General features: G+C 38.8%; 1 protein-coding gene across 1 annotated transcript in view; it reads right to left on the reverse strand.

Annotated features, from left to right (window-relative positions):
• fstl5 (follistatin-like 5) overlaps positions 1–14,209 on the reverse strand; it is a 163,779-nt gene that overhangs the window by 94,342 nt on the left and 55,228 nt on the right. The window contains exon 4 of the mRNA XM_041944045.1: positions 13,867–14,115. Coding sequence (XP_041799979.1) covers positions 13,867–14,115 — 249 coding nt within the window. The remainder of the gene's footprint in view (positions 1–13,866; positions 14,116–14,209) is intronic.

The following is a 14,209-nucleotide window of genomic DNA, read 5'->3' on the forward strand; positions in this document are numbered from 1 at the left end:
CTACTTGGTGATTGGTGATGTCATTAGAGAACATAATGTTTCTACAGTTATGCAGACACACACAACAGCACATCACTGCTGAACCAAATGATGCTGCAGCTATAGACTTTCTTGAAGAATTTCTTGAAGTTAAATGAGGAGAAACCTGGTTTATTGGAGGTTTCCAGCAACAGTCAAAAGAAAATCGGGGATGCAGCCTTTGTCAATTATGCTCCAAAGTTCCGGAACACACTACATATAAATATCAGGGAAGACAGCTCGCTGAATATTTTTAAAAGAAAGGTAAAACATTTCTTTTCACCTTAGCCTTTAAGTAGCCATGATTGAAACTAATGTTATGCATTCTATGTACTCTATTTTTAACTTTATTTTATCACTATTATCAGTAGTTTTATTTTCCATCTTATGTTATGCATTGTCTTTATTTATCATCCTTATTGTACCTTATTTTTACTATTATTCTTATGTTGGTTTAATTCACTGTCTTATTTAAAATTGATTATGCTTGTTTTTTGTTCATTCTACCTCTTTTCAATGTAAAGTACTTGGTGCATGTAATTTCTTTGTTGCATGTAATTTCTTTGTTGGAACACTCTTCATGCTATTTTTAACTTTATGTTATTACTACTATTCATTGGGTTTACATTTCTATCTTCTGTTATTTATTCACCTAATAAAAGACTGTGGTGTGTTTTTCTTAAACCACATAGCACCACAAAAGGATTCTTTTTTTCTGGGGCAGCTTCAGGATGCTCCTGTCACAGATAATGCCCACAGTTAGGTTAAACCCGAGGGAAGACGTTCTGGGGTAGGCTGAAAAAGGCTTATTTTGGTTCATCAAGACCAGGGGTGAATCTGTGTCCATCGAGAATTTGGTAGACTCATTGCACATTTGCTTCAGAGGCACCGATTGGTAGCGTGTGCACAAAAGGCAAAATACTTTTTCAGTGCTCAGTCTCAAATTGTTGACTGTCATTGTATTAAAGGAATAAGACAATTTCAAGCCTTTAATGCTTCGATATTGATCCTGAGCTTTATCTAATTTCTACTATTATTATCAAGTGGGTTATTTTACATTAATATTGTATCCCTGTTTAATGTTTATTCAATGTCCTTTTTTTCATGTGAAGCACTGGGTGCATGTGATTTCTTTGTTGTGAGGCACTTTGAGCTGCAATTTCTGTATGAAAGGTGCTATACAAATAAAATCTCATACTATTATTATTGCTATTATAGAGCTCGTGTGAGACTTTCTTTTGTGCTCAACATGCCTAAAAATTGAGGTAATGGATAACAGATGATGATGTACTTTAGCTTAGTACGTTGCTCTTCCATTTGAAGTTACATATGGTTCCTTCTTTCTGTCAGTTCCTCTGAGACATGCTTGTCATGTCTAGACTGTGTACGCAGAGGAAACCATACAGATACTAAAAAAAAAAGGAAGCGCGGCACCCATAAATGCACACTGAATAAATTAAAAGTGTTTTTGTGGGAAAATCCTCAAGGGTTTTCCTTTGCTAAAACAGCACCCTAACACATACATATTTATAGATACACATGAAGAGATGATGTACTAGGACAAATTTAATCAAAACTGTAAAATAATTTTGCTTACATCTTACCTTAAAGAACTCATAGTACCCTATCACCCCAGTAGAACATTGCGATCCCAGAATGCAGGCTTATTGGTGGTTCCTAAAGACTCTAAAACCAGAATGGGAGCCAGAGCCTTTAGTCATCAAGCTCCTCTCCTGTGGAACCATCTTCCAGCTATTGTCTGGGAGGCAGACACCCTCTCCACATTTAAGAGCAGGCTTAAAACTTTTCTTTTTGATAAAGCTTACATTTAGGGCTGGCTCAGGCTTGCCTTGGACCAGCCCCTAGCTATCCTGCCATAGGATTAGGCTGCCGAGGGACTTCCAATGACCTGCAAACCTCTGTTCTTCTCTCGCTCTCCATCTGTATGCATTCCTGTCCTACCGAGGCATGCTACATGCTACGACTTGGCTTCTTCCCTGGAGTCTTTGTGCTTTCTCGTCTTGCAGGTCCAAATGGAGAGCAGCTGAACCTGGACTATTGATTACACCTGCCGGACATCCACTGCAACTTTTATTGTTATTAGCTATGCTACTATTATTATTAGATCATTAGTGCCGTACTATGTTCATATACTATCTGCTAAGAATATGTTAATACATCACATACATAAATATATCGCATAGGCATATAACATGCCATATGTACTTCGTATACCTATACATCTGTTAAAGCTGAACCTCCCTCACTCACTCAGCAGATGGCCGCCCACCCAGAGCCTGGTTCTGCTTGAGGTTTTTGCCTCCTAAAAGAAAGTTTTCCTCTCCACTGTTGCAAAGTTCTTGCTTACAAGGGAACTGTTGGGTCTCTGTAGATAAAGGGTTTGGTCTGTACCTGCTCTAAATGTTAGGTGTCCTGAGAAAACTTCAGTTGAGAATTGAATTTAATTGAATAACACTGGGTGCATTCATCCCAAACCTATTGCCTCTTTTTTTGTGATAAATCAACCACATGTAAACAGCAACTTTTATTTCTGTAAGTTTGTCATGAAATTAGCCAATAAACTTCATATACAGCTATAAATGCTGTCAACACAAACCAGAAAGCGTAAGACCAAAAGAAATGATCATGCTTTATTGCAAACAGACACAAGGCAAAACTGTAACGCTTCAAAGAATAACACTGTACAACTGAGCTTCCAGCTTGCTGAATAAAGAAAGTCGGAAAGTAAACAGCAAATAACACAGTAGTGCAGTAATGTGATTTAATCAGCCTGGTTGTTGTGTCAAGTAGATGTTGCAATTAAACACAAATTAATAACAAGCTTCAAAGTGATGGATTCCTGAGCAGAAACTCCCTGAACAACTGATGCAGGTGTTATCACTGTCATCAAATCAACTTTCCTCTATGAGACTTCCATATGCAAGTGAAAATTCTCTAACAAAGGGAAAACTGAACCATATGCACACCACAGATCAAAAAAAGAAAATATATCAACACCGAAGACAAAAGATCAAGAAAAGAGGCATTTAGCCGAGATGAGATTAAAATCACATTAGAAGAACTCTTGGCAGTAAAAGCCCATTGTGTTTCCCAGATTCAAGGGCATGCTGACAACTATGGATCAAATTAAATTATGGGATGACATCGCCAATGTCCAGTGTCCTACATATCTCTTCATCACAGTGCTGTGCAGTCATCATCATGATGGCTGTGCTGCAGATCATTACTTTACGGTTGATGATACCTTTACATAATGGAGAGGAGAGGGAAGAGGAAAGTGACAGAGCACCAGGTAAACAACTAGAGGTGGGACTCTTTGGGAATCTCATTACGATGTGATTCTGATTCACGTTGTCACAATTTCATTCAGATTGATTCTGAATTTAAAGCTGATTTGATTCATTAAATCGAAAAGGGGCCGTGTACAGGTTCTTATACCAGGGCATTGTGGGAAAACCATTTATTTGTGTTGTCTATTGAATGATATTATGAGGTGAACTAGTCTTGATAAACACTATCTGACCAAACAAATACTGCAAGGGAGAGAAAAGTGTGTGGATTGTGCAAATACACGTGTGCCCAACTTTTACTTTAGTTTTGCGGTTTAGCTGACGCACTACAGTATTTCAAAATATGATGGTATGATAAACGTATCTGATCTCAACAGTGTGGACCACAAATCTAAACTCATCTTTATACACAATGCTGTAGAGGCGCGACCTTTTGAATTGGCTGACTGGAATTGGGTGGAAGTTTTGTAATGTGATGCAGTGAGCTGGTTTGCTAGCTGGTTTACAGAAGCTGGAGTTTGGCACATCGCTTTGTTCTAGGTGTCATATGATGTGAGCCCTCATGTTTGTACACTTTTCACCTTCAAATTCCTAATAAATTGATATCCTGTATGAGTCATGTCAGGCTCTTTCTTCAAAATTTAAAATGCACCCAAACACTTGCCTTAATTGAAGGCTGACAGCAGCTAATTTTCCTCTTCCATACTATAGGAAGCTACCTGACTATCGTGTGACTCAGGATACAGTTCGGTGTATGCTGGTAGCACACCTCCACATTTTTGTGAGTGCTAACCCAGGTTACACTTCCTTTCTTTGCTTACAATGTAGACCCAGAGAAGAATATTGACATAAATTACATCCACTGCACTGATTACTTTAAAAAAGAAAATATGTTATTTTTAATGCTGGTTCGCTTGTTACTCTCGTTATTTCCTTCTTCCAAAACAGTGATGAAAAACACCAGGAGCAGCTGCAGGAGTTAAATATAGAGGAAACACTGCACTAGGAGAATATGCAGGCCTATGTCAGGCAGGGACCTGTCCCATGTGCTGAGATGACAGTGCTGACCACTGAGCAACTATGTGGCACTCACCATTAAAGGACCAGTCAATCAGTTTTCGAACGACAGCAGGTACCAACTCTGTGTTGTGTTGTTGAATTAGCGGTCAGGCCCATGCTTTCTCAATTGTTTCATGGTCATGTGACCACAACACGCTTTTGGGAAACATGCATTCAACATAAAGAAGGGGAGCAGCTCGGCTGTAATTTACCGTTACTACTAAAGGTATCAGCTGGTAACAAAACCCACTTATGACAGGAGCTGCCATATAAACCTATAACCAATGACTTACCAGCTAATTTAGGTGACATGTTGGGGGTTCAGTGTTTTGTCACTTTGACAGGAGTCAGGGCTGTGAATAAATAAACTGAACCTGCAGCCTTTAAAATTAGACCACTGTAGCTGCTCATCCTCGTCAAACAGCATAGTGGATAGCCGCTCCAGGCAATGTCCTTCAGTAAATATTAACCGTCCTCGCCATCTGCACTGACTTTTCGCCCTAATTTTCCCTTTGAAACCCTACTGTACAGTAGAGCTCCATATGTCTTGTACAACTCCAAGTCCATGATTGTAGGTTTTAGTAATCTTGCCTTTTGATCAATAATACAAGTAAGACAAATACATCTGAGATCTACTGGTGACTGCGGAGTCCTGAGCAGGAAACAGGAAATATTTTGTCATGTGGATAAAGGAAAGTGTGAAATACAGTCTTTGCTCAGAAAACAATTAGATCACAGATTTTAAAATGTGTACAGGTGGGGAGTTTTTATTCACCTTGCGAACATCTCTACCAGATGTGAACAACACCCTGCAAGAAAGATTTACTGATATTTGTTGCCAAATTTCTATTAAATATCTACAATATAAATGCCTGCTTGAAAATCAAAATGACAAACCCTAAACCACCATTCTTTTTTACAACATTCAAGGTACTTTGATTACATGAGACAAAAGCTAAATTAGACCGAGTGACTGACTCTGACTTCTCTGCTTTCATGATTCTAAATAAATATGCACCGGTCAGTTGGGTTGGTGTCCCACTCTACGCATAATATATCTTAACTACCAGTGTACGTTTCAGGAGGAATGTGAGAGATGTGTCCCCATCACTGTCAAACATGTATTGATTTTTACCTCTCAACGATTATGCAAAATCAGAAATGTTTTGCAAGTTATTATTTTTTATTCTCTCTTCTCCTACAATGCATCCTTCCTGACTTCTGCATGGGAAAAGCTATTCCTGCAAGCAGAGAGACAAAAAGACTGATGAGACCATTGTGCTTTGAAATTTCCCTGACCATATCAGTTTTCAACAAATGGGCCAGTGCCACTCCCTACAGCTATGTCATACATCTACACTGTTTTTCTACTGCATCTGTCTTCATTCAGCTATAATAAGGGAGGCTAACCGTGCCATGTACTCAGTGATATAACTATCATTAGCAGATGCCTGTGTCAGAGAAAAAACTGAAAAAAATCAATGAAAAAAAGCAACATCTTTGTTTCATTGTAATGCTCCAGTGCTCATTTTGCCTGGTCCAGACAATAGACCTTTTGAATGTTGTCGATTAAAACATGGGGAAGTGTGTCATAGAGGCACCATTCATTCTTGTCAAAAAAGGAATTTCATTTCTTTTTCAAGTATGGACCTAGCCTCATCTCTATACATGTCAACAACGTTAGTACTCCTACTGACCATTGACAATGTCACAATGATAGCTGACACTGAGAATATGCAACCTGAAGATTTTCAAGGCTGAGGACATGTTGCTCTCTTAGTAACTTCATCTTTCATATAATGGCTTGTTTGCCCTTATTTTGTCTTTTTCTTGACTGTGATAAGGTCGTTATTGAGAATATCCATTTTCAGAGTAACAAACAACCAAAAATATGTGATTGCATAAAGCTTGTTTTTTATGGTGTCAATTTACACACCAAAGATAGCTGCACAGTGTCTGTGGTGCCTGTGTGTCTCTCTCTCTCTCTCTCTCTCTCTCTCTCTCTCTCTCTCTCTTCTTAATTAAAAAATAAATAAATAAAATAAAATAGAACTGTATTATCTGATCTGATACACAGCAGATGAGCATATAATTTGGATAGATTGAACTGGAACATTAAACTCCTCTGCCGCGAAGATGCAGAACTCAACTGGAACATTTAGCCAGTAGCCACACTTTTGAGATTGTATGCCAAAAATTTAGAATAATAATGGTAATAATAGTAACTTAAAGTGTATTTTTCAGTATCTCCACAATAACAAGATTAAACAGCCTAAAAAATCACCACATTTTTAACCTAAATAATTAATACTATACTATTTTTGTATTGTGTTGGTCTCATGATGATGACCATGATCAACACAGATTTCAGAGGTGATTGGCACCAAGACTTTGCAGCTGACAATGGTTTGGACGTCCTTGCAAACTTAATGATCCACAGGTCTAGTTTTTAATGAGGAGCTTGTTCTTTGGCACTGCTGACAATGACAATGCCAGGTCTCGTTTAGAGGTCGTAGCATTAATGGCGCGACAGAGTCATCAAAAGAAAGCAAGGAATGCACAGGAGGTTCTGAAGCCCTTTACTGTACACAAGCTGATCCCACCGGAGTGCCTCTCCGGTGGGAAAGACGCAGACACATCACTAAGTCAGAAGGTCTCTGGAGGCCGTGAGCTATGATGCTTCATAAGCATGTTTTTCTTGGCAGAGCCCAGGGGAGTCGTCCACAGAGAGTTTTTTCTACTCTGGTGCCAGGGAAGCAGCTAACAACAAAAGCACTGTAGTTCAACAAACCCTACTTTTATAGACGCTGCCTAATTGCAGATGTTCATTAGTGTTGTACAGCATATTTGCTGGGTTTGGTGCAAAATATGAAAATAAATCTGTGTTGTAGTATACTAAGACAAAGAAAGGAAAGGAAAAGAAGTCAGTTCTAATGTTGTTCTGTTTGTATTTTGCAACAGACCCAAACTACAAATTAAAACAATGCTCACATCATATAGATCCACATATCTGCACACATTAGAGATCACAGACATGGTGTGCACACCATTTCAACATTAGCTGATCACTAATTGTATACTACGGATTAATAAAGGCAGTAGTTTATTTTCAATTTCTATAAAATGTGAACAACGTCCCTTAAAAAAGGATCAAAGATGATAGCAATTTTCTTTTAAATATCTCTAATATAAGTGCCTACTTGATAACCAAAAACACATACAAGCTTTAAACCACCCTCCTTTTTACAATATCCAAGCTGGTTTGATTACATGAATCAAAAGACACCTTAAAACCCTGTGACTTACTCTGACCTCGCTACTTTCGTGTTTCTAAATCAAATTTGCACACGTTGGTTGAGTTGATGTCCCACTGTATACTTAAAATATCTCAACTACTGGCGCAGGTTTCGGGGGGAATGTGAGGGACATGTCCCCATCAATGTCAAATGTATTGCTTTTTTCCTCTCAATGATTATTCAAAATCAAAAATATTTTCTCTCTAAGTAATTTCTCATCCACAAAAGACAAACAACTCACCCTCTCTCTTTCTCTCCATCAGATCAAATCACTGCACCTTACACTACCTACACCCCTCACATATCTGATCAGCTGCACAACAGAAAACCATGGTTGTCATAAGCAGCGTAGGAAGGAATTAAACCTCAATTTACCTAACTGTTATTCTCATTATGGTGTTGTAAATGTAAATGTTTAGTGGAAAAAGTATGACAGCTAGACAGACAGACTCTCAATTTGCAGGTTTTCTCTAGTTTTTATGATAGCAAACCAAGTATCTTTATGTTCGATTTGTTAGTTTTGAGCAATTGCAAACAAAAGCAATTTGAAGATGATAGCTTGCACTAAAGAAAGCTGTAATGGGCATTTTTCACTATTTTCTGATATTTAGACTACACAATTAGGCAATTACTCAAGAAGATAATCAGCAGAATAACTGATAATAAAACACAGTCAATTGTAGCCTTATAGGGACTGACTAATACACAATTCTATAAAGCTCAGGCTGATGCCACAGAGACCTGAGCAGCAAGGATGCAGCTGAGATCATTAATATAGTACAGGTAGTCAAGCAGCTCCAATGGCATTGTAATTATGCAAGTGAAAGTACTAGAGTAGGTTCTGAGATATTAGCCATTAATCACCTTTTGGCAGCGGCTCTAATGTATATTCAGCAACCCATTCTGGAATGAAAACCTAATTAAAAATACTACATTATTGCACTATCCATCCCCTGTCACACATATGAAGTATGACACAACATCGTATTGAAGGCTGAATGCTAACTTTGCATTTTTTACATTAGAGCAATTCAACTGTCTAAATTAAGCGAAATCTAGAGACTGTGCGACTCATAAACCTTTTTTTTCAAAACGCGCTTGACTTTTTGAATATACTCTATTTGCTTATTTATATCAATCCAAAGGCAAGGGTCCTACTGGAAGTTACCTGAATGGTGACTGTGTATGTATGTGTTCCTGTATAGGTTATGTGGGAAAAAATGTATTTCTCCTTTAAACTATGTTGTTTTGGATTTGGTAGCATTTGGACAAAGACAGACAAAAAAGAAAAGAAAAATTATATGCCTTCCCCAAAAATGTCCAAAAGATGTTGATGATGTATGAGAGTACATGAAGTCTGCAGCAGGCCATTTTATTTTGTACAGGTATGATGTAATCAAGCAAACCCATCTCAAATGCTGAAACAAAGCTTGTGTAAAACTTTGATCCATTTTCCCCAACATCATGATGCAATTGCAAAGTAAATGATGCAGTGCAACTGTACAGTAAGTAGTAAATAAAAAATTGAGAAGCTCTGGCATGGAAGGTTTATTGGGAGCCAAATGTCCTTAGGTTTTCTAAATATATGATCGCCCAGATAATTGGATGTGCTGAATGCACTGAAACCAGTTGCTTGATGTGCCTTGCAACCTTAGCCCTGATTGTCTCATGGCAATTGCCTGCTGCAGAGATTGCTCGCCTTCATGCACACATTTCCCTCCACAGATTGGACAGGCTTTTGTGCACCACTTAATTTTCAATCAGATCCGATCCAGGCTAAGTTGTCATGCAGTGTGAGGGGTAAATGGTGGGTCACATGCTCTCCCCTGTGCTAATGAGAAGCTTCAGTCAACACATGGCTGTCATTTTTTATCCTGTCTTCCATAGCAGATGAGAGGCACAGAGAAAGTATAGCTGACAAGGCTTGTCCATTTTCAACGCAGACCCATCCAGCAGGGACCAGAACCAATAATGGCTCAACTTCTTTGCATATGGGTCTCAGTTCAAAAGCAATCATTTCATTTCCAACAGCTCCAACTTTGAGTGTGCCCAGGGGATTAATTGTCTATCAAATAAATATGAAGCTGAACTTTTCAGCAATCATGAGATGCCCTGGACATGTCTTTGGTATGGATGTCATTAAGACATCATGCTGACATCTGAATTCGGTCGATAATGGTATAATTTCACAGCTTGCTAAAGTATAAATCAATGGCACTACAACACAATATTCTACTGTAGCACTACAATTCCACTTTAAAATTGTATGCTAAATGCATAGTTCTAACTTGCAAGCAATATCAAACAATTGCCAGGAGAACATGTGAAAATGCTAATCCACTATATAAGCACACTAACAGAAATGAGTTTCAGCATATCACTATCACATTGTTTGCTGAATATTTGCACTGGAGGAGGTTCTGTGTTTAATCAGCAATAGCATGGTAGAGGACTGGAGGGTTTTGCTTGGATTTTAGCTCTGCTGAATACATTTACATTTGCACAGATTGTTCGGCCACCAAATCTAAGTGGCTGCTTGATTATGGAAATAGACCACCGGTGACCAACTGATAGTCATTTCATCATCTTCTGTATACCTGTATGCTGTATAACAACAAGGAAAGTATAAGCCATCATGAGCAATATCTGACTGATTACAGACAGCAACTTGCAGAGAGCACACACACCAGACAATGGAAAAGTCTAAAGTTGGTCAGTTACCAAGTTACTCATGGAGTAAACGTTAATCTGCATCAGCTGATATGCTGCTGCCAACACTTGTCATCTAATTAGGCAAAAGGAAAAAGCAGTGCCAGCTAAAAATGAGAAGTTTATCAGTTCCAATTAATCACGAGGGGAAACTGAATGTCTTTACCAAATTTCATGCCAATTCAGCCAATTGCTGTCAGGATATTAAAAAAAAAAAAAAACGAACACCACCAACAACAAAAAGTCAACCACATTGCGACACTAGAGGAAAAGTCAGGGAATCAGTAGGTTTCATCTTGTGGGGGATCATGCATGTCTAGAAAGAATTTCATGGCAATCCATTCAATCGTTGCTGACATATTGTGGTCTGGAACAAAGTAGTTAACAAACCAACAGACCAGCTGACATTGCCTTCTCTAGGGCCAGCTGCAAGGATGGCTACAAAGTACTTGCTTCTTGACCCATGACCTGACTTTCTAACAATTTTAACTGAAATCTGTTGTGTAGATATCTTAGTAAATCGCAAAGACCAACAGACAGAGACACACCTAGGACCCAGAACATAACCTCCTTTCCAGAGGTAACTATTATTGAACTGAAGAAAATTCATTATTGTGCTGTGATAATGAGTACATATCTCCATATTGCTAGGTAAATTGAATCCATTACCTGGAGGACAAATAATCAAGTGACACATTTAATATGACTTTGAGAGCACACTCTGTTTCACCCACTAATAACCCCTGAATCATAATGACATCTAGATTTGGATATAAGCTCTTTTACATTTGCTCAATTATCCATTCCTTTGATTGCCACAGGACTTTCGTAGTTGCAACAAAAGAACACATCCTTTGCAGCTGCGCAAGGCAATCCCTCTGTTTCAATTATGGTTTTATTTATAAATATCTGAAAGCGGTAGGAAGAAAGCAATGCATTTATCAGAGATTATTAATTGTTCCAACAGGTTCCTGTGTCCTCTCCCTGGAGCTCTCATTCAATGAGAAATTGATTACCTATCAATCAAGTAGAAAGGAAAAAAATTCTGGAATGAGCAAGGGATGAGATCAGAGAAAAAAGAGGGTTTGTCTTCTTTTATTCCTTCTTTTGGCTCCTGTTGATCTGATATTGATTGCCTGACATTGGTCAAATATCCCCCTCTGCATTGCGGATAGATGCCAATTGTGTGTAGGGTGTTGGGTGGGGGTAGTCTGACAGTACATGGCACATGAGAGAGGCTGATTAGGACTGTCACCCCACAGGGATGTGTGATTGATCTGAATGCCTATTTCTGTGATTGGGATGAAGCAGATGCTTTGATTTTTAACACTGGCTCACCTAGACTGTTTCAGCACAGGCTCCTCTTAATGTATGCCAAGTCATGAGGCTGCTCTTTCAAGATGGTTTGTATGTTGGCTCTTGTACAGTGTAGGGAACTGAGGTAAAAGCATGTTCATTTTTCCTCCCTATGAGGCTTTGTTCATCTCTAAATTGAATTTTTCTGTGGTGTAAGAATGCATTTCTCTTGGTGAGAAGGATGTGCGGTTTGTTTTTGTTTTGGTTTGTTTTGGCTTTACAATGTTGCCCTCAAAATTCTCTGTAGGGAGGACCACACAGAGTTTCATCAGCAATAATATATAGATCCAAAGCAATTCCCAGCGTTGCACAAAGCTACTTTTCAAAGTAAACAAGTAAGCTACGAAACCCTGCCGAATCAATGCAAAGACTCAGTCAATTGCCTTTGAATATTATGAATATGCTGTCTGTGAGCAATTTGCAACAATTCCCCTTTGCCCTGAATGGAACAAAGGTGCAGAGTGTCCAGAGCTCTTACTTCACTGATGTCTCGCTTTACAAAAGGGTGAGTAGCCTTGTTTGCAGGGAATAAGAATAATTTGTGTGTTTATACAATCAATGGGAGAGAGCAGTCAATCTTCTCTGGGGAAATATGAACACTACAGCGCTACCACCTGCTCCTGCCTCTAAACCAAGCTGTGCATTTCACAAGGAGTTATAAGACTAGTTTCAGCTTGTGTCCTTTGTTCTTTATGTCTTTTGTGGAAGCTTATTGTGTAAGCTACATTATGTCTAATATGTTCTGTTACACTGGTACATGTTATTTGATGTACTGTATGTGCTTGTATTTTGACACTGAATATTTAGAATTAAAGTACAACATGCATCTACTTCAGAATGGTAATTTTTTTGCTGAGAACATTAGATTCATCCCTTGATCATGATGCCACTTTTCTTTTTTCCCCTTATACTTATATACTTCCTCACGGACTCAAAGACTATTACTATTTTCTCTATGACAAGATGACAAAGTTGATGCTAGAGTGGACTCCCTTTAACAGAGTACAGATTTACCAACAAGGACCATGTGCCGTTCAACAGAATATTAAGAAACCACTTTCCCCTGGCAGAGGATAACGAAATCCACCTACCCTACCAACACCTCTAAAATCTCACTAGTTCTCCCTGTACAAAACCAAAAAAGTATAAATAACAATTCACTGGCTCACAATGGGTTATGTGCCAAAGTATTTCTTGGCTGCGAACGGTAACTACCTGAAGTCTCCGCTGGTTGCCTGGCAACTACTTAATTAGTGAGCTTTAGAGGTAGTGGTAGGCGGATTTTGTTATCTTCAGACTCTCCCAAGCTAGCTGCCCCCTCCCCTTCTAGTCTTTGTGCTAAGCTAAGCAAACCAGCAGCTAGGTGTAGCTTCATATTTAATGGACAGATACTTTTCCCCAGAGTGGCAAAGAATACATTTATGTCCATAGTACCCAAACTAGTCGCATAATTTGGGTGTCAATACTGCAAAATGAGGAAAATCTACAATATACAACATGGTGATTGATTTCTTTGTTCACTCTATGCACTGTTTGTAAGCTTATTTATCTTCATTGGTGTGTTGCTGTATTTTTGACATCTTTTCAAGAAGATCAATCATTCAGATCTATGGTAGAACTTATGTCTATAAAACAAAATGGAGGTTTTGACTGTTTTACCAACCAAATACCAGACTATTAGAAGGGAACTTCCTAATGACGGTTGGTTATCAGTCAGTCCTTTCCCTATTGCTTTACGTCAAAAGTAACCTAGATGCAGTCCTGTGAGGTTCTTTGGGTCAGGCATGACACTAACACTGCCCAGGACCAATTTTTTGTGCCCCATGGGGTACCTATTGTAGGACTACATGTGCTGGGATGAAAGCATCCCTTTTGACAAGACCTTTAGACACAAGTTATCAAAATCAGGAACATTGACCACAATAGGTACAACGTAACAACTGTTTATATCTAAATATTTTTAGTGACCGCCATAGCAGAAGGTTGACACAATCAGATTGAATCCCGAAGTTACAGGGCAATCAGGATCTTACATATATTGCAAGGGGTATGGTGCAAGACATACAGTATCCACTGCACCACACACGTCCCACATTTGAGAAAGATTGGGCTCTTACCTTTGTAAAAGCACTCCTCACTGTGCATGATGGTAATTCTGTGTCCTTTGAGACAAGAGGCCCGGTGGAGCTCACAATGGTTCTGGTACAGCTTCCCATCTGAACCACACACAGGTTTATAGTGTGGTTTGCAGTGATCCAAACACTTACAGTCCCCTTGACCAGTCTCATGGTTGACAACACAGTGACGCCCCAAGCCACAATACTTATGTTCACATGGACCTGGATAGCCATTGTGTCCCATAAAACCTATGGAAAAAACACAGAAAAAAAGTTACATTTTTGTCTGACTATAAGGTGATCTCTATGTACATCTGCAAGAACAGATGGACAGCTCTTGTTA

The sequence above is a fragment of the Chelmon rostratus genome, chromosome 9 (assembly GCF_017976325.1).
Source record: "Chelmon rostratus isolate fCheRos1 chromosome 9, fCheRos1.pri, whole genome shotgun sequence".
NCBI lineage: Eukaryota > Metazoa > Chordata > Actinopteri > Chaetodontiformes > Chaetodontidae > Chelmon > Chelmon rostratus.